General features: G+C 33.3%; 2 protein-coding genes and 2 non-coding genes across 4 annotated transcripts; 3 read left to right on the forward strand and 1 right to left on the reverse strand.

Annotated features, from left to right (window-relative positions):
- LOC128175122 (general transcription and DNA repair factor IIH helicase subunit XPD-like) lies at positions 1-24,162 on the forward strand. Its single transcript, XM_052840540.1, has 35 exons — positions 1-195; positions 521-719; positions 1,615-1,801; positions 2,157-2,248; positions 2,382-2,454; positions 2,634-2,850; positions 3,445-3,545; positions 3,893-4,011; positions 4,324-4,399; positions 4,885-5,005; positions 5,448-5,523; positions 6,750-6,849; positions 7,728-7,805; positions 8,082-8,144; positions 8,281-8,397; positions 8,916-9,032; positions 9,429-9,482; positions 9,598-9,660; positions 10,191-10,314; positions 10,449-10,545; positions 10,771-10,880; positions 11,209-11,232; positions 11,432-11,600; positions 12,215-12,333; positions 12,719-12,858; positions 13,047-13,148; positions 13,295-13,358; positions 13,546-13,637; positions 13,972-14,001; positions 21,697-21,789; positions 22,112-22,184; positions 22,521-22,591; positions 22,799-22,942; positions 23,071-23,214; positions 23,877-24,162. The coding sequence occupies exons 1-35, from the start codon at positions 84-86 to the stop codon at positions 23,967-23,969; spliced, it is 3,654 nt and encodes a 1,217-aa protein (XP_052696500.1). The 5' UTR covers positions 1-83; the 3' UTR covers positions 23,970-24,162.
- Positions 1,034-1,108, forward strand: Trnas-aga (transfer RNA serine (anticodon AGA)). The gene has a single exon. It is a non-coding gene; the product is annotated as a tRNA-Ser (tRNA).
- Positions 1,263-1,337, forward strand: Trnas-aga (transfer RNA serine (anticodon AGA)). Its single transcript has one exon. It is a non-coding gene; the product is annotated as a tRNA-Ser (tRNA).
- Positions 17,326-20,856, reverse strand: LOC128175118 (uncharacterized). The gene has a single exon (XM_052840529.1). The coding sequence runs from the start codon at positions 20,539-20,541 to the stop codon at positions 19,021-19,023; it is 1,521 nt and encodes a 506-aa protein (XP_052696489.1). The 5' UTR covers positions 20,542-20,856; the 3' UTR covers positions 17,326-19,020.
- Positions 24,163-26,133: the final 1,971 nt, after the last annotated feature.

Consider the following 26,133-nt stretch of genomic DNA (forward strand, 5'->3'; position numbering starts at 1 on the left):
GGTTCGAACTACGCTAAATAGCAACACCCAAAACAACCAAACACGAGGAAAACTGGAAAACTTATGTTTATGATTATGTTGTAATGTTTATGCTGCAATTTACCAAATATATAAATAAAATCATGGCAGCAAACATATCAGATACTGATGTTATAATAGATACCGAAGGAATCACCGTGCCAGAGTGCGCACACGGTATGACTTTTTCAAACTTATTCCATGCGCAAATAATTGTTACTGAATATTTTCTTTAAAAAGTGGCAAGGAATTGCCCACATCAGCTACTGGTATATCGTTTGATATTTCTTTACTTCTTTTAAAAATGTACAGTTATTCATATTTACCAAATCGTGGCTTGACACGCATTTCTTGCACTATATCATGAATATGTACAGTTTACATGACTGTATTGACATTGAATTTCTTACAAAGAAATGCTTATGCAGAAATAAATGATGTAAAAAAAACAAACAGCACAACCAGTTAATTGTGTAATTATTCATGCATATTATCAATGTAGGCCCAGCACTTATGTTTGTGCGATACAGTGGATCAGATGCTGGCAGGAGATTCTTTGCATGTTCTGCTTTTCGGGACAGAAAAGACTGCAGCTTCTTCCAGTGGTGTGATGAGAATGTCTCACAAGAGAAACTTGAAATGAGAAAAGTGATTAACAAATCCATGCAGCCAAAATACAGTCACAGACAATACAGGGAAAGGTAAGGTTTGAAAATGAAATTAAAGTTGCATGTATGAACCCTTGATTATATTTGTACAAATATTTCTATTCATGAAATGCAGTAAGTTATGTTTATGATACCACAGTGACCATTCTCACATAATGGTAAATTATATTAAGACATAGAAATTGATTATTTGTTTTGATATCAATCTTATCCTCTGATTGAATCATTTTACATTTTCAAATGTATGTCATTGAATATTATATTTGAAAGGCCCAATAAAATTTGCAATCTTTCATTTCTCAAGCTTAATTATTAAAGTGTGACGGTCAGACCGGTTTGAATACCGGCGCCAGATAGCTCAGTTGGTAGAGCACCTGACTAGAGATTCAGGGGGCCCGGGTTCGAATCCCGGTCTGGTCCGTCATTATTTCTCCCATCGCTTTACATTTGGTGCCGTGACCAACCCCTGGAACTAACAGGTGAACTCCTGCCAGGGGAAGAGCCTGGGGTGATCTTTGGGGACGAAGATCATTTAAGGGGGGAGGAATGTGACGATCAGACCGGTTCGAATACCGGCGCCAGATAGCTCAGTTGGTAGAGCACCTGACTAGAGATTCAGGGGGCCCGGGTTCGAATCCCGGTCTGGTCCGTCATTATTTCTCCCATCCCGTTACAAAAGCATGAGCTCTAGGCCACTGCAGGATTTTTTTTTCATTTGCATGAAATGTTTTCTCATTTTATTGTTGATGTATTTTAGAAGGGGAATAACTAAATAAGAAATCTGAATTATTTCCCTTCACTGTCTCAATATATACAAAATAAAGTTGATCAATGACATTCAGTGTTGTAGCATTTGACTTTGTAATTAAGCGGATGTGAATGACAATTAAGAAAATCTATAAAAATATCAGATTTATTTTTGTCACAGATTTCAATTAGTCTTAAAGGGGATACATAAAAAAGAGAGACAACTCTGTCGAACCTGTGGACTGTTCTTGTTACCTGATGAAGAAAAGGAGCATGAGGACCACAATATTCTAAACAAAATCGATAAAGCCATGCTGAAACTCCCCTCACAGCTTTTTACTCCACTGGACAACAACAAAACATATGCTGTAATTATACACCAATTATTATTTTGAGAGATAGTAAAAACAAGTGTAGTTTATATTTAAACTATACTAGGCCACACCAATATAATTTCTTGTTTGTTGCACAATCAGTAAAAAAGAGTACGATCGGGCGAGCAATTAAAAAATTTTTTTTTTATTTTTGTTAGCCAAAATTATTAGGCTGTACAGAAATAAATTTGAGCGGACAGTTATATTTCTTCGACTTGTTTCTGATTTAAAAATTAAAACTATTTTAAATATGAAAAATATAGTGGAAATAGAACAGAAAAATAATATTGGTGTGGCCCTAGAGTTCTGTGGGATTTTAAACTAAAACCTCCTCTCCTTTCTTTCCCAGCAATATTTGTTTTCAAAGAAGACAGTGGCGTTTGTGTTGGATAAGTTGAAGAGTCTGAACAAAACTCATATAATCTGTTTAGGAGCTCCAAGGTTCGTATTTGTGGCGTTATGATGGGAGCTTGGAAAAAGTCACCTGTTCAATTATTGTATCACATATTGTTATTGTGCATAGTTGTAGTTGTTGTTTTTTTCTTTTTTAACTGACAATTCTTTTCTTCTAAAGAATTCATGAGGCGATTATGAATGAAGAAACTGGAACATTGAAGAGTTATCTTCTGGATTTAGATTTCAGATATGTATGTTTTATAGTTTTTCATTTTGTCATCCTCAACTGATTAATTAACTTTAACAAATATTTCATAATGATTTGCTTTCTTGTATTTTGAATTGAGATTATAAATGAACTGCTTATAGAGGAGAGTAGTCAATGTTTACATGGACATTCAGAAGTTGAACAAAAATTGACATTTTTCAGATGCAGGTGTATGGCCCTGAAAATTTCTCTAGATACAACATGTTCAACCACCACTTCTTTGATGGAGAAAGATCTGTTAAATTTCTAACCAAATTCTTGACCAGTTGTTCGCATGACCAGGTTGCCATGGTATTTGACCCTCCATTTGGTGGCATGGTAGAGGCTTTAAGTGTTTCCATAAGGAAAATATCAGAACTTTGGAAATCAGTAACAAAAGGTAGTGTTAAACATTTTGTATTTGCATCTACAGTCAAACTTCGTTATCTTGAACTGTGTGGGACTGCTTCAAAACTTCGAGATATCTGATTATATCAGGTATCGAGGGTAAAATACTTTAAAAATAAGGGGTTTGGACTTACAGATTACTTCAACATATCCATTGTATTTGAGAAATCAGTGTACGAGATATCGAAGTTCAACTGTACTTTATTTCATATTATTTGTAAGTGATAAACTGGTTTGCCTTGCGATTACCGGTATTTTTCACAATTAATGTACATAAAATAAAACTTAAGCAATTGCAAAAAGGCATATAAAGGACTGGGTTGCAGCAAAAAATATTTGTGAAGGCAATGTTTTTTTTTTTAAATCTTGCAATATTTCTTGCACAATTAAATTGGTTTACGATTTTCAGAAATCATTCTTGAGACATGACTGCTATGTAGAATCTGATTCATTTATTAATATAAACAATTTTAAGCATTGCTACTCATCATTCAAATACAGAAACAAGCTATGAACAGTTGTGAAGTAAATTAGTCCAGAACATATATGTTTGGTATAAATATGTCAAAGTGTGCACATTTTGTAGCTCCTACAGACCTGACTCTCCCAATCTTATGGTTTTTTCCCTACTTCATGGAGAAAAGGATAATAGATTCCTTCAAGGACTTTCAAATGCTAGATTACAAGGTAAATAAAAAATAGTAGGATTTTATTGTTTAACTGCAGACTTGCCATTATTTCAATCATCTGAAAACAAATTTAATTTTTTTTTTATACAAAGAGAGGCTTATTTTTAACTTGTACCGTATTTGGTAGAACTAATTTTTAACTTTATATTCTTTAGATATAAGAACCTTTGCTTGTAATTTCTTTTTAAGTAGACTTAGGTACCTTTATCACCTTTTAAGTAAGTGAGCTCTACCAGTACCTTTTAATTCAGTTCGTCTCCTGGCAGATTTACCATGAATTCCTTGAAAGGTAGACTCATTTTTTACTTTTTTTACCTGGTAATTGATTAGATTTTTGAATTCCAGGTAGACTATGATAACCACACTCTGTTCCGGGGAGATGTGAAGAAACATGGATCGCCAGTCCGGATATTCACCAATATTCATCCCCAGAAAATTAAACTGTCAGCTGATGAAGGATACAGGTACAAAATTTTGTTAACATTTTTTATTGAAGATTTTTTTTTCAATCGCAATCAGGAAAAATTTGTCAAGTATATCCAAGTTAAAACCAAGTTGCTGCTTACATTTTCATTGGTAATATTACCTTTCTATGGCATAATGGGAGGAAAATATATGCACTTGTTTGTACATGTATACACGGTATGTGAATTTTCATGTGCATGTACATGCATGAGCATGAATATTGATGGTGCAATTATACTGACTCCTTCATCAGTCGTACAAGTGTACCGGTACTCATTATCTTCTAGCTGAAATATTCTCTGACTTTGTAGGTTTTGTGCAGTATGCAAGAGATACTCTGCCAAGGAGAACATTCACTGTGATGTGTGTGACAGTTGCCCAACAAAAGTAAGAGGTTTGCAGATTCAGGCGGAACTACTGTATATACAGGGTTTTTTCACCCTTCTTCACTTGCAAACAGTTTCATTCTGTCTTGAATTTGTCCATGAAGCTAATTTGTTTTAAAAATTTGAGACATTGGAAATCACCCAGTCTTAAAGTCCTCTGGTAATGAGGGCGAGAGGGGCAAAAATAAAATGGGGGCAAATATTTCCTTATATACAGTATTTACTTCAGTGTGTGAACAATCATGCTCATGCATACTAAAGAAAGTTATATTTAAAATAGTACATGTACTGTGATTTTATAATTTATTGCTCAACACTAATTTTCACACTTTTTGTGTGTTAAGCAGATCGAATTAAGATGTTCAAAAAAGTAAGACAGTTGACAAAGATATGCGTAGGTTGTGTCACGCTCCACAATTTAAGAGATCCTTGAAACTGACCTTGATAATTGGTTGTATAACAGAATTTACCTGTTATGTGTTATAGTATGGGGCCACATACAGGCACTGTTTTAAGTGTGACCGATGCATCAAACCCAGCAAGGAGCATTGTGAGGTCTGTCGGACTTGTCAACTGAAAGGGCACTCCTGTGATAAACCTTCACAAGGTACGATTTTTCTTATATGAATCTTATTAAATGCTATATATATTTGGAATGGGTTTTTATTTATAAATACACATGCAAACAAGAGATTAGGCTCCAAAATATAAATCTTTAGTTTTTCAAGTCAAAAAACTCGAAATGTAATGGGGCAGAAGGGTATTTAAAATTTTATTACAAGATTTGCAAAGGGGAATAACTCAAGATTTACTTGGAAAATTGGATTTTAATAGCTAAAAGGTAGCAGTATTTCAATTTTCTCTTCACCCATGCATTGTTGTTTTGATTTGCTGTGCACATGCCAGCATTTTGCTAATAATTACCTGTAAATGTCCTTATCACTTATCACTTTTGGCCTAAGAGGTTTTATGAATTTTTATAGTTATCAAGGATATACCCTAAAGACAATGAAAGTGATGAATGTAATATTTTGGTAAATGTTTTGTAGGATGCCATATATGTGGTGCTCTTGATCACAAGAGAAGAGAGTGTCCCGAGAAAGGATCTCAAAAGGCGTCTAAAAGGTTAATTGTCAACAATATAAGCAACCTTGTGAATGTTTACATTAACAATTGAACATTTTCTGAGAGTATTACACAAGCAATACGTGTTCTTTACTTTCTTTCTTTTTAAAACTCTTGTGTTGTTAAAGCAGATGTTCTATCCATTTATCAAAAGTTTAAATTAAACTTGACAGATGAGAAATATTGTTACATAAAATCCTTTTGGTTTTCCAACTAAAGGATAAAAAAGGTTGATATTGAAGCTTTAAATTGAAGCATTGAATGTTGATATTGTACTTATACAGACAACAAAATGTATAATTATGAATTCTCAAGACTTTAATTGATTATTTTATAAAATCTGTTTTATGGAGTATATCTGCTTGGCCTAAGCTGTATTTATTTCTTTTATTTATCAATATTGATGATTCTTAATTCTGGAATGTCTTTCTTTTTTCAGGAAAAGGAAATGGGTGGAGAATAGATCAAAGAAAAAGATGAAATGTTAAAAATTTGTAATGAAATAAAATTTTGATAATATATATATTGTTATTGTTGTTTGCTGAGTGTTGAATGGACATTGCTGCACTAAAATGAAAAATAACATAGTACGTGTACATGTATTTAGAAGATGGTGGACAATAGTACATAACATTTTTATTCATACATACTTTGGAGAGGGTCCTTTATGTCTTGAACATATACAAGTTTCAAAAAAGAATAATACAGATTGCCCTTTCAATATGTATTGCACAAATGAAAAATATTTTTCAATTTAAAAATTATATTCCAATTTGATTTGTTTTGCACAAGATATTAAAAACTATATATATAGTTTTATTATTAAGGGCAGTTTTATCTTGGTCAAACAAAACCTTGTTCTTTATTATAACGTTATTATAATAAATATTTTTTTTCCCTTTAACATCTTAATCAAACTAGGTATTGCAGGTACTCTGAACATGCAGAGGTGTCGGGGGGAAAAAATTATTATTATAGTTCGGGCTCGAGATGCAATAAATTAATATTTGCATTGCCTCGAAGAAGTTGAGCAACTTGGTCTCGCACGCTCCAAATGCCTTAATTTTTAATAGGACCAGACGGCTGCTTTATTTGCCAACTATACCAGAAAACATGAAGTATTTAAACTATATATTTGAAATGTTCAGAAACTCAGGAAATTTGGTTCGAGGAATATTGCATTGTCAGGGATTTTTCTAAATGCTTTAATCCAACTTCATTTGTAGGTTAAATATCGACGGCCTACTTGTTTATTTTCCCTATGACTATATATACCCAGAGCAGTATATGTACATGCTGGAGCTGAAAAAGTCTCTAGATGCCAAGGTAATGTTAGTTGTTACAACTTGCAGGTCTGCATGGTCAGGAGATTAATGACCTCAACTATAGTCTGTCCTAAGTTATTGTATCCGTCACATTTTGACGATTTTAAATAAAAATACACATAGCTATGAAAGAACTACAGTTGAAATAGATGAAGGGAAAATATTCAAGATATCTTCATTTGCACATTATCATTTTACACTCGGAAAAATTAACAGGAACGAAATTTCTTACGTAGATTTATAATGGGAAATGTTGACATCTTTTCTCATTCAGGAAGTCACTCGGAATACCTCACACAGTTTTTCATTATTATTATCTAGGCATATTCATGTCTGTTGCAAATTAAATCCCCATAGACTCCTTTATTTTTAGCCGTGAATTAAAGCCTGATAAGCTAGAGGGGGCATTTCAAAGGAGAAATCTCGGAATTTTTTTTTATACTTTCGAATGAAGGTTGCTTGAACCCTGAAGTATTTATAAATCTTGAGTAATTAATCAAAAAATGTGAACCAGGGATATCTTGGTACAGAGTATAGGTTCAAACTTGAGACAGTTCAGTTTTAAAACCAATGCTCTTATGACTGAGCCAAAATGTTAACCCACTAACTAGTAGTAGAAAGTTTGTGGCAGAATTGAGCACTTTTTTTACATGTACACATTATCACACTAGTAACATATCTTGCCAGATTTCCCCCACAAAAAAATTGAGTACAGTTCTTAGTGAAAATGAAGAATGATATTATCATTCAATAGTATTAATGACTTAAATTTTTAATTAAGGATACATTACACACAGATTTTAATTATATGTACATTTCATGTTTAAAAAAACACCTCCCTGTACTCATTTTTAGAATATTTGTGCATTAATTTTTTAGGGACACTGTGCATTGGAGATGCCTTCGGGTACAGGGAAAACAATTTCTCTTCTCTCTCTTATTGTTGCCTACATGAAGGTATGAAGTTAAAATAATAAAATTATAACATAATGTTGTTAATATAAAGGATAATAATATACTAGGTATCACTTTAATATTTTCATGATCTTATTTTAACATGAACCAATGCAGTTTTAAGCTCATTCACAGTATGTGTACCGGTAATCAGATTGACAGATAGTTTTTGTAACAAGCCTAGTTAGTCTTTGCACTTCCATGTATATTGATGTTTAATATCTCAAAATCATATGCTTATCATAACTTACAATAATTTTGTTATAAATAAACTTTTAGGCAAACCCACTAGAAGTCACAAAGTTGATTTATTGCTCAAGAACTGTTCCAGAACTTGAAAAAGTGAGTAATGTTTGAAAAGGCGGTATTTACTGAAAGATATCTTACACTTAACAATGTCAATTGATAATTTCCTTATTAAGTTAAGTATACACCTCAAAATTGACATAAGTGTGCTTGTTTATTTTTAACACTTTAGGTAGTCGCTGAATTAAAAAACCTAATGGATTATTATGAACAACAACTTGGTAAAGGGAAACCAAAAATATTGGGCTTGGCACTTAGTTCCAGGAAAAACCTGTGCATCAACCCAGAGGTAATTTAAGAGACAGAAGTTTGAAATTTAAAAAAAAAAGGACTGAATGATTCGGGGACCGGTGTTAAAATCTTGATTAAATCTTGATTATTGAATGCCCATAGGTAGCGAGGAGAATCTTATATGTATTTGTACTGTCAGGGAGAATTTATTTTAAAACAATCATTTATTATTTTTATTAAGTTTTTAACTTTAAAATATTTTAACTAGAGTACTTTTGGGCGATAGTGGTTAAGTAGGCAGAAAATTATTGTGCAGTGCCTTAAATTCTTTTGGAATTAAAATTCCACAATTTTAAGTTCAGTTGTTGCAACAAGATGAATAATTGACTTATTATTTCTAACCAGCTTGAGCTGTTTCATATATGATAATTTGTTTATGATTTATTGTCTTATGAGGTACTTCAGAGTTCAGTTGCAGAATTAAAAAAAAAAAAGAGATCAGTGTGAAGTGCCTTTCAGTACTTTGATTATGAGCTATTCACCATGTAATGAGATTTGATGATGTTGTATATTTAGGTCAGTCAGGAGCGAGACGGTAAGAACGTGGACGCTCTGTGTCACAAACTGACCGCCTCATTCGTCCGCGCCAATCACAAGAGAGACGCCACTGTACCAGTGTGTAGCTTCTATGAGGTCAGTGTTCTGTTAATTCCTATTCAAATGCAAGGAATTAATATCAAAGTAAAATCACAAGAAGCATTTCTCACAGGTTTTAAAATCTCGCTTTAATTGTTTTTTTTTTTTTTTAAATGAAAGTTGTTCACTACATGTATGTGAAATTATAATAAAATTAGCACTCTTGCAATTTGATAATAAAATACAGAGGAATTGCAGAATTAAATATTCACTTAAAATAAGGAATCTAAAATAGTTCAAGATATGGAAGTTGAATGGAATCTTTGGATTGCTACTGATATGGTGTAATCTGATTAGAATTATTTTTGATAAAGAAGTATCATAGTAACTATGCATCAGCCTTTGGTATTGAAAAAGTGGTATAACTGGGCATTGTTTTACTTTGCTGTGTAGAGTTATGATGCTCACGGAAAAGAAATGCCGCTACCTGAAGGAGTGTATGGTTTGGTAAGTGATCTACAACATTTGATACCATGTAGTGAAACCAAATTCCTTGTTCCTGATACATTTCATGGTGTCTGTGGTTGTTTTGAAGCTGAGTTGGTAAATGCTTACTTTCCAGGATGAGCTTCAAGAATATGGAAGGAAAAAAGGTTTCTGTCCATACTTTTTAGCAAGACATGCTGTAAGTAATCTTCTCTAAACAAAAGTTTCTGATTTATGCACCTATATTTGCCCATGTGGTTAATCCTACTGTTCTTCTTCATCAAATTTTGTTAGGTACATGCATGTTCAACAAAACATGCATATGCCGGTCAATAGATATTAAGGTACCGGTACTTCACTACACCTAGACTTATACTTTTTAAGACACAATGTCACAAGATGGCGATTTAAATGTTTTGTTAAACTGTTCGTATCAATCGATTCAGATTTATATCGTCATAGCTCAGTGGTTTAAGTATCAGGCTTGTGAACTGCAGGTCATGAGTTTGAAACCGCCTGCACTTTTGTTTATGTTTACTGAATGAAATTTTTGAAAATATCATTTTTTATCAAAAATTGCACATTTTTTCACCTATTTGATGTAAATACTTCTTATCCATTATGCTTTCTATCATATCATAATCAAGTATTTTTCTGCTGATTTGAGAAAATATTCCAAGGTGTAGTGAGGCACCTTAAGCTCATACTGTTATTTGGTATCTTTGATAGATAACTCATGCCAATATTGTGGTGTACAGCTACTACTACCTTCTGGATCCAAAGATTGCCGAGGTGGTCTCCAAAGAACTCTCCAAGAATGCCGTTGTTGTCTTTGACGAGGCTCACAACATTGGTAACCATCAATTTTCTATTTCATAGCAGACATAGCCATCAGTTATCAAAATTTGCAACGAAGTTCGAAATAAATGTGTGTAATTTATTATGTATTTACAATGTATGTCATGATTGTGTATTTTTGCTGTTTAGATAATGTGTGCATAGAATCAATGAGTATCAAAATCACAAGACGAACCTTGGACAAATGCCAACAAAATATTGACGGACTCAGTAAACAAATTCAAAGGTAAGGAAAAGCTCCTTGAAGTCTTGGTGAATTCGCTTTAAATCAGTTTGATAGGTTATGATTGAATTTTTATTTTAAAAAAAGGAGCAAATTGATCTACAGTTATTTCATCAAGTACATATGTACTTACATGTATAAGAATTATCCTTTAAGAAAGGAAAATCTTATTTTGGATTGGATAGAGGTGTGTATTCATAAGCTGTACATATAAAACTGTCTTTGTAGGTTAAAAGACTGTGATGCTGAGAGACTGAAGACAGAGTATCAGAAGCTGGTACAGGGATTGAGAGACGCCAACATCGCCCGAGAAACAGATGTTATACTGGCTAATCCAGGTATCAAAGCAGTTGAATGCATATGGTTGGGGAGGCCAGCCAGGGTGCTCAGACTAACTCTGACATTATATTTGCTTGATTGAAGATTTCTTCTTTCAATATTTCATTTCAAACTAAATACATGTAGTATGATTATGAAGTTAGTGTTTACTTACTTACCATGTGTAATCTTAACAAGTGTGACCTAGCTGCATATCAGCACAAAAATTGCAATACCAATGAAACAAACATCAATGACAGTAGTTTTAAATGGTAGTTGATTCATTAATAATGGAATCATACATGGTCTACTTCTGAACTAAATGTTATCTTGAATTTCTATTTACAGTTCTTCCAGATGACGTTCTGAAAGGTAATTTTAAAAGCAATATCATTTTAGCATTAACACAGTATTCATAAAAATAAAATACTTCAAATTTACGGCAGGAAAGAGCTGTGTTTAGTCATGCTTCTACCATAGTTGTTCTACATGTGTTCTCTCTCATATATATTTACACTCCAGTTGATTATGATGATCTCATTCAAAACTGAACATCTATTTTTATTTCCAGAGGCAGTGCCTGGGAACATCAGAACAGCGGAACATTTCCTGGGTTTCATGAAGCGGTTCCTCGAGTACATGAAGATAAGACTGCGGGTGCAGCATGTGGTGTCAGAGAGTCCGCCCTCGTTCCTCAAGGACTGCTACCAGAAAGTTTGCATCGAGAGGAAACCACTCAGGTAAGGACCCTATTAGGAATTTTTTTTATACAGTGATATGTACTGGTAGTATGATAATACTGTTAATTATCATTATTATAAACAAAATTAAACCCGATCAAGAAGCTCTCCCTTAATTGTGTAACTATTGTGGTAGGAGGTAGAATTTTGTGATGAGGATTGTTTTTGATGAGTGTAGATACCTGTAGTAAGAGATTACTACACATTGTCATCGTTATTTAACTCTAGAATTTTCAAGGAGACAATTTTTTTTATATTTTCAAAATTGATAGATATGTGTACATTTCAAGTTCAGGCAGCCTCAGTTTTACTAATTTTCAGTTTTAATAATATATAAAGCAACTATCAATGCCGCTAAATGGTATTTGCACAGAATAGTTATCTACCAAATCTGAAAAGCAATTAGTTGTATCCATTAAGGTATACCAGTATCATTACATTTATTCATTTACAAAATAATATACAGATACCATTAAAGTGTCTGATTTCCCTTATGGTTCAGAATATTTCATCAGCAGCATGAAGTCACTGTTACAATGTAAGAAGATTAGAGTAAAGCTGCATGTATTTGAAATGTGTTTTTAACAATTGAGATTTTTTTTTGCACTTATCAGGTTTTGTGCAGAGAGACTGAACTCAATGATGAGAACTCTGGAGCTGGTGGAAATACACGACTTCTCCGCTCTGTCACTCCTCTGTCACTTCGCCACACTCGTCAGTACATATGCCAAAGGTAAAAACATCACTGTAATATCAGTCTATAAAGATTACCGGTACCTGTATGATTATTCATCAATTTGAAACAAGGAAAAAAATAAAGATACACTCAAACTTTGTTATCTTGAACTAGATGGGAATGTTTTAAAACTTTGAGATATCTTAATATTCAAAATATCGAGGGTAAAAAAGTTAAAGAATAAGTGGTTGGGACTCAAAAATCACTTTAACATATTCATTCTATTGCCCTTCTAATCAAATATTTTTTTTAAGAAGTCAAATAATTCTTTCATGTTTGTTAGAACTGGAAGTCTTTTTTAGATTTAAATGTAAAACAAAGTATACATGTACATCCAGTGTCTGAATGAATTTGAATTGTGGTCTTTATATTTATTTTGTAGGGTTTGTGCTAATCATCGAGCCCTTTGATGATAGAACCCCAACCATTAGCAACCCCATTCTTCACTTCAGCTGTATGGATGCTTCCATTGCCATTAAACCAGTGTTTGATCGTTTTCAAACTGTAGTCATAACCTCAGGGGTAAGCAATATTGGCAGCCATTTTTGCTTAGAATTGATTTTCTAGGTTGTAGAATTTTTTTCAAAGCTTCTAAAAGAGTCTCAAGGTGACCTTTTGTATCTACAATTTCTTAAAACAAATGACAAATACACATGTTTTAATGATTTATTTAAACCAAGTACATGTACACGTGTTTCTGAAATTTTCAGACATTATCACCTTTAGAGATGTATCCAAGGATACTGGATTTCAGACCTGTTACCATGGCAACATTTACAATGACCTTAGCCAGGACCTGTATTTGTCCAATGGTTTGAATTTATAATTATGCATTTTTATATATGTATATATATTACAACTTTATATTATAAGTTTGAGTCCAAGATAAAAAAAAAGAAGAGATTTTATTAGATTTTGATAATGAATACATAATGGTACATTATTTTCTGATTTTTAGGTTGTAAGTAAAGGAAATGATCAGGTTGCCATGACTTCAAAATATGAAACTAGAGAAGATGTTGGTAAGTCGAATGAACAAAAATCAAGGTTTTTTTTCAAGACTTAACAGCGGAAACCCCTAAAATTGCTCTCAACAACACAATGAATTATTATGACTGAACGCTTACAATCAACAATTCATATTCTATATTTTTCTATGGATTTCATACTTGATTCTGTAAATGTAATGATATTTGTAATCTTTTTCAGCTGTGATTCGTAACTATGGTAACCTCTTGGTGGAATTTTGTTCCATAGTCCCTGACGGCATTGTTTGTTTTTTCACAAGTTATATCTACATGGTATGTATTTTATTCTTTAAAAATACACATCTTCTCCCTCCTTACCTTAACTTTATCTGCAACAGATAATGATATAACTAAGGCCCCTTGTTTATATTATACATGTTTAAAGGAAAGAAACTGAAAATTTCTCCCACCTTTTATGAGCTTAATTCATGTATAGAGGGGTATATTTTAAAAAAAAGCAGCAAAACTTAAAAGAAATGTACAAGATTAAGTGAAATGCATGCATGTAGTTTGGTCATATTGTCAGTCAACATATACAGAATTTTATATCTCTGAAAATAAAAACTAAGAACAGTATTAAAATGCATTGTCTCTTTTCCTTTTTTAGGAGTCAACAGTAGCTGCTTGGTATGAACAGGTGAGAATGGAAATCTGTGTTGTCCAGTTTGTCTATGTGTGTATCTCATGTTTCAGTTACACCTTGTACATGTTTGTGAATTTGTAAATAAAAAGTATATTTCTGTTAATCATATTGCCTCCAGCATTTGTTTGCATCCACAAAAAGCTATTTTTAATTAGTTACCAAGCACAACTACTTATAACTCTAAGTATTATTACATGTACATGTACCGGTATATTTTCATACACTTAATTTTATGCCTTCGCTGTTAGTTGGTTGGGGGAGGGGAGGCATTTAGTATTACTTTTTTTCAGCTGAGTTTATTAACTTTATTAGGTTATCAGCCTTTTGAAGCTGATATTTTTATCATTTATTGCGTAATATTAAATATTTCTTGTAAAATGTATCAGTGTTTGAGACCTAAAACATCAGAGCTTAAAGACAGAGAAAAAAAAAAGAAAGACTGTTCATGCTTATTTGATTAAAAATACAAGTACATGTATATATACCAAATAATTTTAAAAGACCACTAGATCTAGATCATAGTATATGTTATAAACACCAGTCAGTGAAGAAATCTTCATTCATCACATGGCTGTTAGCATCTTATTGTGATATTATCAACATTTTATAGTGACAGCACAACTAGGGTCATTTCTGTGTCAAGAAACTGATTATTTTAAGCAATGATGGGGTCAGGAGAGGCTGTACAGCTATGATGCCTGTTGATGCATCTCAATATTACAGTACCGGTACTCTCCTTTGGTCAATAAAACACCATGCATGGATTCAAAGTGTACTGGTGTCGATGTTCATGTGCAGACAGAAAAACTGTATATCCACTGTATATGTATGTGTTGTCTACCAAGAGGAAAAAGTGGATACTATAGAAGCTTTATTCATATACTGTGGGGCATTGTTAATCAGAGTACCTTTATTCCTGACCAAATTGTAAGAACAATAGATGAAATAATTATCTGTCTATTGATCAGTATTATGTCTCCTCTTTCAAAGGGGAGACATATTGTTTTTGTCGACTTTCTTTTTCTTCTTCTTCTTATTCTTCTTCATCCAAATTTGTCCAGGCCGTAGACATTAAGACTTCAAACTTGAAAACATAGGTAGATGGTATTGAGAAGGAGTGCACGCCACCAAAAGTTTTGACCTTGACCTATTTTGTTCTTCAAGGTCAAGCTTTTCATAAAAAATATTGTCCGGACCATAACACAAGACTCCTTTAACATACAGACTTTTAACTTGTATCATAGATAGATGGTATATAACCTAGTTGAACCTTAGCAAAAATTTTAACCTCGACCTAGATTTTTTATTTCAAGGTCAAATTAGAAAAAACTTCATTGTTCAACTCCTGAATATACTTTGACAGAAGGACTTCAAACTTTAAACAAAGAACAATAATAATACACTTAGGTGTACTATTGAATAATATTGACCTTGACCTTGTTTTACTCAAGGTCAAATTAAGACAAAAATAATAAAATTTTGTCTGGGTCATAACTTTAATACCCTTTGACATTAAGACTTCAAACTTGAAACATAGGTAGATGGTATTGAGAAAGAGTGCACGCCACCAAAAGTTTTGACCTTGACCTATTTTGTTCTTCAAGGTCAAGCTTTTCATAAAAAATATTGTCTGGACCATAACACAAGACTCCTTTAACATACAGACTTTTAACTTGCATCATAGATAGATGGTATAAAAACTAGTTGAACGTTACCAAAATTTTTGACCTTGACCTAGAATTTTTATTTGAAGGTCATATTAGAAAAAACTTCATTGTTCAACTCCTGAATATTCTTTGACAGAAGGACTTTAAACAAAGAACAATAATAATACACTTAGGTGTACTATTGATTTATATATGACCTTGACCATGTTTTACTCAAGGTCAAATTAAGAAAACGATAATAAAATGTTGTCTGGGTCTGGGTTACATATAGTTGACATCATTCTTTTTCAATTGTTAAATTTGCCCCATATTACAATCCTTGGGGAGAAGGGGAGACATGTGTTTTTTTGTAAAAAAAAAAAACAATACCCACTAGTTACACTTACTTCAGAAAATCATGTCCAATTTGTATTCATCTGCAAGGGAAATTATGCCCTGGAATCATGAAGCATTTTTAGTCCAATTTCAATCAATCATAAAATTATGATATACCAAAAGAAGATGGGGGAATAAGATGGCGCAAATGCCCATTCGGTTTAGTAGTGAAATACAATTCTAAATTTATTTTTCCCCAATTAAATCTATTCAAATATATTAAAATACAACTTTGCAAAAGCAATATTTCTAACTATAGTCAGTTTTTGATATATTTAACAATAAATAAGAAAAAAAAATATTGTCGGAAATTTTGGTGGTATCGAACCCGTAACATAAAAACGCTAGATATATAAGGTTAGCTTATGCCAGGTACTCTAACCACTGAGCCATTTCAGACACAACAAAGTGGGCTTTTTAAATATTATGTGTGACTAAGGCCACGAACTACCGGACTTGTATTATTTTTTTTCAAAACGTTCAGTTGTTGGGATACAAAATGGTATTTTTAATGTATAGTGGGTCATCTCTCCACGCTTTTGTTGATTGAAATCGATTTGTTTTCCAATAGACCTTAATTAGACTATGAAAAAAAAATGGAGCACAGACCCACTCTATAAAAGAAAATGCCTTGAAGTTCTAAAAAATGACATTATTTGCAGGTTTTGATATGTATACGCTTGTTTGAGTCAACATATTCCAAGTATTGAACATACCTATAGGTTAAAAATCAATGATTCGTTAAATATATATTGTTTTAAATGATTTAAAAAAAACCCATTAGATTTATTGATACTTTAATTTTTCAGTAGCCTGTCCGATTGCGTATGGGCATTTTACACGCCTTATCCACCCATCTTCTTTGTAACACTTAAAATTTGTAACCATCAACTTAATAAAGACACATATTTTAAAAGCTTTTCACTTTTTTGTTGTTCTAATTCAATCACAAGACAGTAAGACGGTGTACAAGTTTTGACTTTAAAATCTAAGACTGCTTCCTGATCCGGGGGCCAGATTTTCATGACCAACACTTAGACGGTACATGTACTGTATTGTGTTTGAGATGACATGGTAACAGATATTGATAATCAACAGTAACTTTTAATGTTTGTGGCTTAAATTTCCTCAATGACAAATGTGGTCATGCATCTATGTTCTGTTCCATGTACTAATATGATGAACAAAACGTCACTTTAGAACAGCTTTTGATAAAGCCCGCTGGAAATTTCCCTTCATGGACTTTTACTGGATGGCAAAAATCAAAAGTCAGAAGTGAACATTTTCATTTTATTGCACGTAAAAACATTGGCAAGATATGTGTAGTTATTTTCATATTGTGAACAATATTATAGCTTATGTAGCATTTCTTGTTGCACAGTGGGGATAATAAATATTTCATGTACATATATACAAAAATTCACACAATAACAACAAAGTACTCTATGGGACGGAACCACTGTACATATATATATCACATGATTTCATGCAAATAAAGTATGCCGAAAACAATCACACATACGAAAGAAAATCAATCAAATTTTCACAAGTCTGTAGCAGTAATATCGCGCATAAAAACATGCTACAAAATGCTACACTTGCTCAATCCAATTCAGGCGTACATTATATATATATAACATGGGATTGAGGTAGCTAGTCCATGTGTAGATTGGATACACATCCTCTTGCATTCAATGTTTTGAATTCACGACAAATTAATCTGATATCGGAACACATGTATACAGGCAAAAAAATAAATAAGTGATAACAATAAGGCCCAAAATGCCAACGAAAAAAATAAAAAAAGACAGTTTTTCTTTACAATTATCACAGATAAATCACAGTATGGAAAGACAGAAATTATTGCTACAACTTATCTCCCCTTTCAATAAATAAATTATGTAAATTAATATCACAGATACAAGTCTCTCATCCTGACCTCCCCACAAAATTCAATGAAAAAACGAAAGAAAACAAAATTTATCGCAAAATTTTGCAAGAGTAAAACTCCTACAAAAATTAAGGTCAAAGGTCAGTGTGATTACTTAAAAGAGGTCAATGAATAATGATTAGTGGGGAGGTCAAAACCTCTCTTCCGTGACTGGCCACAGTCCAATAACTTATCATCACAGCTAGCGTTATAGAAAATACACAAGTACTGGAACATACATTTAAAAAAAAAAAAACTAAAACATGTCCATGCCCTTTGTAATACAACAATGGTAAAACAATGCTGAATAAAATGAACATGCTAGTCACAGTGCAAGCAAAAAAAAAAAAATTTAATAAATTCTACAGCACAAAAAATATTCACTAACAAGTCTATCTTATCATATCACATAATGTGTGAGATTATAAATCAAAGTTCACGATATATTTCTAAAATACTGTTTGTTCAATGATTTAAAAGATTTGTTTTTAGGGGAGATAATTTCTGTGACCAGCCCATTCCTCCAAACATTCCACGTTAGAAAAAAAACTCCCCCTTTTCAGATAAGAGACTAGAATAGGTAAAATATTTTTTGGGTTTTTGAATTTTTTTTTGTTATTTTATCAACTATCAATAAATCAACAAAAAAGCATGCAAATTAGATAAACATATGTATATATGGGGTAAAAATGAACTGATTCTCTTGAGAAAAGATCAAACACAGATCAATTGCCCAGAAATAAATATTGCACATTTTCTGTAGTCTTCTTACAAACTTAAAGGTATATTTTTAAAAAAAATTACTGCCAACTATAACCATCTACAGTTAGGAAATTTATTATGAAGAATCTTCTTAGAAAAAACTGGGATCTATCAAGTATTTACACAATATAGAGCAAATTTCCTTGCATAGTAATAAATAAGAGGACAGAAATATACATAATTAACCAACACCCAATAGCACAATTTAGTACATTTGCATTGTAAAGCACTTTGAAAGATTAAAATATCTCATTTAACGCATATCGGGCTAGGAGACACTTACTCGCCCGGGGGAGGGGGGCTGGTGATTATCGTTGACAGCTGTTGTATGATGTCAGCGTTGTTCAGTGTTGGTTGCTTGGCACTGCGGGCCAGCTGATGACAAATGTCCAACAGTCTCTCCGTCATCTGACGCTTCTGCACTTTCGGTTTAGTGTTGTTGCTCCTGTTACGCTTGTTGGCAAACCAGGATTTCACTTGAGTTACGGAAATTCCGCCCTCCTTGGCCATGATTTCTTTTTCCGATTTGGACGGATACGGATTTTCTTCATGCCTGTCGTACCATTCCGTCATGATGCGAACAGCTTTGAGATTTAGCGGCTGATTGTGACGCTGTCGTTTGCTCTCTCTTTGCATCACTGCCTGAATTTCGGCATCTGTGATTTTTCGTTTGGCTGCCTCGCACTTTTTGATGTTGGGTCTCTGGGGTTGCTGAGGCATCTTGTGGCAGAGAATCGCTTTTGGGTGCACTTTTTGTTCAATGGGAGAGGGGAGACTTGAAGTGATGTCTGTTGATTGCACGAGGTTGGAATTCGGAGAGGAGATGTTATCCTGAGATGCCTGAGAAGACTCCTTAAGGAAATCCGCTAGGTTTGGTTTAGGCATGTAAGGTTTGGTCAAGTTGTAAATATCAACAAACTGGGATAAATTCACTGTTTCCTCATCTGGTTCCTCGTTTTCTTTGTCTTCATCGTCGGAAATCTCTATTCTTAAATCCAAAGATGGGGAATTCAGCTTTGAATCCATCGGATACACAGGTGACATGCACAAATCAGAATTATATCCACTATCCTGCACACGATTTGCCACTTGGAGATACATTGAATGATTTCCTTGTTCTGAGATTACGGACACATTTGGAGAAATTTCAGATTTGGGAGAATCATTGGACAACACTTGGTTAGCTTCGGAGAGAAGTGGACTTATACACCTGGAGAATTTTCCATTTGAGTCGGAATATTTAACGCTGGGCTCTGAAAATTTTGCACTGGAATCGGACGAAATGGAAGCCAGTGCTGTTATGAGGTCGGGAGTAGAGCATCTAGCTATGTCTGCTGACTGAGCATTATACGAAGCGCCGTTAGTGGAATCAACAGGGAGTGGAGTTATCGGTATATCGGGATATTTTATCGGGCGATCGTTGCCGTAGCAGTTGGAGGTATAATACCACTGATGCATCTGCTGCCACTCTGTAAGCTGACTTTGATAAATGTTTGCATAGTCATGGTAAGGTGCACTACTGTATTGGTACATCTCACTTACTGCTGCCTTGTGACACATTGGAGAATTATTATAGCTTGAGTATTCTGACTTGACTGTGGTGTGGGGGAGGTAGCCATCTGAACATGTAGGTATGGGAGAGTAGGGCCATAGACCAGCAGGGGATCTGTAAGTCTGGGCCACAGTGTCGGAGTACACACTGGAATTGTCAGAGTAATTCTCACTTACTGCAGTGCTTGCTTCTGTATGCTCTGAATTCCTGTCTTTAGAAGAGACTTGTCCAGTGCTTTGTGGATCCATCTTTCCCTTGCAGTTGTTGTCCTCTTTTAAAAAAAAATCAGCAGCAAAAAAGTGACAAGGGGAACTGGCTTAAACTGGACAGCAAGGAATGAATGAGGGTTAGAAGGAGTTGTTTGGTGGGTTTATATATAATACAGAAGGTCAGGGTTCAGAGGTCTCAGTGTCAATGCATTTGCATTGGTTCTGTCACATCTCATTTGCATGTCAAGGTTACCTGACATGGGCAGTGGAGTGAAAGGAAGTGAATTTGCTGTGTTCTGATTGGGTGACACTGAGCACTGACAGTTCATGCTTGACCTCCACTGGAATGTCTGCTATTGTTGTTCAGCATTTGTTGTGGATATTTTTTTTTGAAATGGGCAGATGGGGAAATTGAAATATACCTCTGCCAATAAAAAAGATAAAAGTAGAAAGTAAAGAAATTAACACTTTAAGTAATTATCTGTCAAGTAGAATTTATTGAAAAGTATTGCACATGTTAAAAGTGAAAGAAAAAAATTAACAATATATTAATTATATTTATTTTGTTACATTTAATATTTTATTATTTGCATGATACAAGTTTAAATGCATGCATATTCTAACATGATATCAGGTTATTATTTTTGAAAAATTAAATTTGTATTTTCAGTGATGTATATACATGTATGTCCTGATTTTTTAAGACATATGTAATTAAAAAAATTAATTACAGTAAATTGAATGTAATTTTTCAGAATTTTGTTTATTTTGACTTGTGCTGTTAGCACAATACTATAATTAACTGAAAGGGAATGAAACTACAATTTATGTAGAATTAAATTCATTGTTTTAAAAGTATTTTGTTTATTAACAGATAAAAAAGATAAATTGAATGATATATTATGTTACTTTTTCCTTTCTTTTGTATTTCTTGTATTTGATTCCATGATCGTAAAAAAAAACTGCATTACTAACTGTACATGTATAGTAATTATAGTAATTACCTCTACTTCAATAATTAAATATGAGTTTTAAAGACTGATTCCTATTGAAATCCGACAAATTAATTATGAGGCACATAATTGCCTTAAAATTAAATGCTATGAAACTGTTATCAATAAGTCCAAATTTGAATTGTTTAGATAAGGACTGGCAGACAACTTATTGGATGTTTTCTTTGTTTTTATTTTGAAGGGAATTCTTGATCAAGTGCAAAAACACAAGCTGCTATTTATAGAAACACAGGATGCTGCAGAAACCTCCCTAGCTTTGTTAAACTACCAAAAGGTAAGTTAAGTTTAAGAGAATGTGAATTTATCTAATGATATTTTATTTTACAGATAGAAAAAAAGTTATAAAAAAGAAAAGAAGAAAATATTGTTCAAATTCAGATGTTACAAATTTTGGATATAAAATTATGTTTCATAAGTTCACATTTTAAGGATGAAAAAAGAAAAAAAAATTTCATGTATTATTTAAAACTGAAATTTTAGGATAATAAACTGAAATATTTTGAGGGTTACATAATTTTTTTTCTAACAGCTACTGTATGAAAATAATATAGTGTGTATAATAGTGCTGCCATTATTGTGTTCAAATTATGTTAAAGGCCTGTGAAAATGGTAGAGGGGCAGTACTGTTGTCAGTGGCAAGGGGAAAGGTCTCAGAGGGCATAGACTTTGGTAAGAATTTCATATATTTCATATCAATTATGTTTTTTTTCTTCCAATGAAGATTGTGACTACTATATTTTGTCTTTGATGTGTTTTTCTGACTTTATAATTCTTAATTGATTTTAAAAGGCTTTAGGTCATTATCAATTTTTCCAAACTTTTATAGGGATTTTTTTTTAGAAGAAATTCAAATGCTTTATTCATTGATCATAATATTGCCAGTCTGTGCATTGATATGAATGAGAGAGAGAGAGAGAGAGAGACCCAGGTAATTAACAGATTGTGACAAGTTTGTGATTGAACAAAGGGGAATAACTCTGATTTGTTCACACTCTTTAATTACAGACCATCACTTTGGTCGGGCTGTCATCATGTTTGGAATTCCATATGTTTATACACAGAGTAAAATTCTAAAGGTATTTTAAAGCCATACTATAACATTTGTTGATATAGTTCAGAATTTTCATCCATTAATCTCAATGAGAAATGTAAAAAAGAAAGAAAAAAGAGCAGCACATGAACCAGAGAAATAAAGGCTCTTTATGAGGATTTCATTTCATTAAAAGAAATAACATTTTTTTATTTGTTGACCAAGAGTTTGAATGACATTGACATTGTTATAGGCTCGCCTGGAGTATTTGCGAGACCAGTACCAGATCCGAGAGAATGACTTCCTGACCTTCGACGCTATGCGGCATGCAGCCCAGTGTGTAGGCCGAGCATTGAGAGGAAAAACCGACTATGGCATCATGGTGTTTGCAGATAAGGTAATTTTTTTTCTTTTTTTAGTGACAACTAGAGAGCAGATTTATCTTCGCCACAATACTTGAAAACTCTTCATCACATGTGATATAATCTTGCTTTAGTCGTAATGATTTGATTAATTTTTGTCCAGAGATTTGCCCGGGCTGACAAGCGGAGTAAGATCCCGCGCTGGATTCAGGAGTACCTGAAGGACGGACTCTGTAACCTGTCCGTGGATGAAGCGGTGCAGGTCAGCAAGCGGTTCCTCCGACAGATGGCGCAACCGTTCTCCAGGGTACGAGATATTAATTGTTGTTTTAAAAAAGTGAAAATAGACACTCTGGGCATCAATATACAAAATTAATATTTCATACTTTTTAGGGGAAAAAAAATTCAAAATAACGTCCCAAGGTAGGGGAGAAGCTCTGGGAATCTGTTGGCTGAGGCAGCCAAAGACAACACTCTCCCTTGGCCTCTCTTTTACAGAGGGACATTTGTGTGACCATTTGTTATTATGCATGTAATATATACATAATATATGTAGTTGTTTTATTTTGTACTACATGTATCACTTTGATATGGTTTGGTAATAATAAGTCGAGTGATGAACTGTTTCACCTTGTTGTATATTTCTCTGTAGATTAAAAAGAAAAAAAAGTTAAAATTACACAATATTAATTGGTAATTAAAGGTAAACTATGCATCAATTAATGCAAAGAAGTTTTTGCCAGCTTTGATATCCATCTTGTCATTCATGTAATAGAAAGCACTGTGCAGGCCAATTCATAACACCTTTCATTTTATTCGCTTACACTATGTAGTTAAAAGTTTTACAGTTCAAATCCAAATCATTGTAACATCCTGGTCATTTGAAAAGAAAAAAAAATTGACTTTGTCCTTAGCATGTAACATTTGTGTGTAAGTACATAATATAATTATACTATTTGTATGTTTCAGGAGGACCAGTTGGGCTTGTCACTGTTGACTGTAGAACAGCTTGATCAGGAGGACACCAAGAAGAAACTCCAGTCTAGGATGCAGTATGTGTGATGTGATGATGTCATGTGTGATGTCATGCGTGATGATGTCACAGGATGGTGGCAGCATTGGTCAGTTTCACAACAAGGAGAACTGTATATTTGTGTCAGGAACCTCTTAATTAATGGGATCCAATGGATTCTTTGCGCCATACTACATGTTGTACTTTTGATTAATATTTTTTGTAATAAAACAATCAAATCAGTGTGACTTGTTCAAGAGTTTTTGTCTGCTTTTCAATAATTTAAAGGTGGAATGACCCACTCGTAACGAAGAAAACTTCTGTAGAAAATAAACTCATTATATTATTACATGCATATTACAACAAGGGGCAGTGCTCATGCAGCCCTAATTTTTTTTTTGGAAGGCGACATAATTAACACACCCCCCCCCCCCCCCCCCACACACACACATACAAGCAGGATGCAAATATTTTTTTTTATAGAAAACTTTTAGGAAATCAAAGTTTTAAAAATGAGGGAATATAATTACGTACCCCCAACCCCACATGGATTAGGATTTTTTTTTTCAAATGTAACTCATTTAATGTATTAGATAGTACAGTATACAAAATCACATAGGCGCCTGACGTTAAAAATATTTCTTTTAATGATAAGATTATATCCTTTACTATAATGATAATTATAACAATATGTTGATGTTTTAGGCCAGTATTTTAAATATTTTAATTAAAAAAGAAACATGACTAAGACAATTCTAAGACAACTCTACACTTATTTAGCATCATTTAAAGCTATTGTTTAAAATGAGATGAGGGTTTTCAGATACGTTTGATAAAATACATCATGACTACTTCGTGCAGTCCGTTATTCTTCTTACTAGGTTGCTGAAGATATACCGGTTAGAACTGGATCGTGTAGATTTCAGCTAGCCCTGTCTATGAAATATTTAAACAATAAAATGCTTTCTTTGGTGATTCATTCGGGATATGAAGGTAGCGACATCATTGCAGGAAAAATACATAACCCGCGTTAGCGGGTTATGTTAATTTTTCCTGCAATGATCGCTACCTTCATAACCCGCATGAATCATCAAAGAAAGCATTTTATTGTTTATATTAACATCTTTCATTAACTAATTAATAAATTGATTATGAAAAGTTAGTAAAATTCACTAAATTTCTGTTAACGTACATAAGTACATTAGCTAAAAGAAACAGCCAAATCGTCTCTTGTGAGACTTTGAGTCTGGCATCATCATGATTATTTCGTGCAGTCCGTGAGTTTACTTAGGTCGCTGTAGATTCAGACCAATCGATAAACAGGGCGTGTCAATTTCAGTCCTGTCACTTTCAGCCGCTGTAGATTTCGACCAATCGATAAATGGGGTGTGTCAATTTCAGTCCTGTCACTTTCAGCCGCTGTAGATTTCGACCAATCGATAAATGGGGTGTGTAAATTTCAGTTTGGCTGTTTCTATAGAGCTATGAATTGACTGTATTTTTCCGTAAGAAAAAGAGAAAATTATACATGGTAGATGTAAATATACTATAGTATATATAGGAAAAATTATTCGGTAGATGTAAATATACAGATCTTAAGAACAATATACTTATTTTACTCTTTCTTGAGCTTTTAAGTGTATATATTTTTAAATATCCAACGAAACAAGAAGTCATGCTTTATATGAGATCCAGCATCCAGTAATTGAAATTTCACAAAATCTATGCAAATATTTCATATCATGAGAGCACCGCAGCCAAAGTGAAGATTATTATAGACCTTTATTGTTTGTTGATTCTAAAATATACTAAGAAAATACTAAATTTCATAAACGTTAAACCCCTTACAATTTATGATAGTTTATTATTTATAATGATTTTAATTCGTTCGACACGTATTCTGTCTGAAATCCATTGACTTTATGGTCAATAGTTGATTGCCCAAAAAGTGTTCCCATGATGATCTCTCACTGCACGGTCTACCTCACTGTACACGTGACCAGAGCAAGGACCACGAAATCCCTTTCCTCCCTGTGCTGAAACTGACTATGACGGAACGTACCTAGCTGGTAAATCTGTCCAATTCAACTAATGCTCCGTTGAGGGGAGACAAATTGAACATTAATCTTCAATAGTAAGTTACATTGCTTTAGTTATACATGTAAACAGACTCGTAGCATCAGGTGAAGATAGGGAGGGGCATAGGATACCTCC

This window comes from Crassostrea angulata, chromosome 3, assembly GCF_025612915.1.
Source record: "Crassostrea angulata isolate pt1a10 chromosome 3, ASM2561291v2, whole genome shotgun sequence".
NCBI lineage: Eukaryota > Metazoa > Mollusca > Bivalvia > Ostreida > Ostreidae > Magallana > Magallana angulata.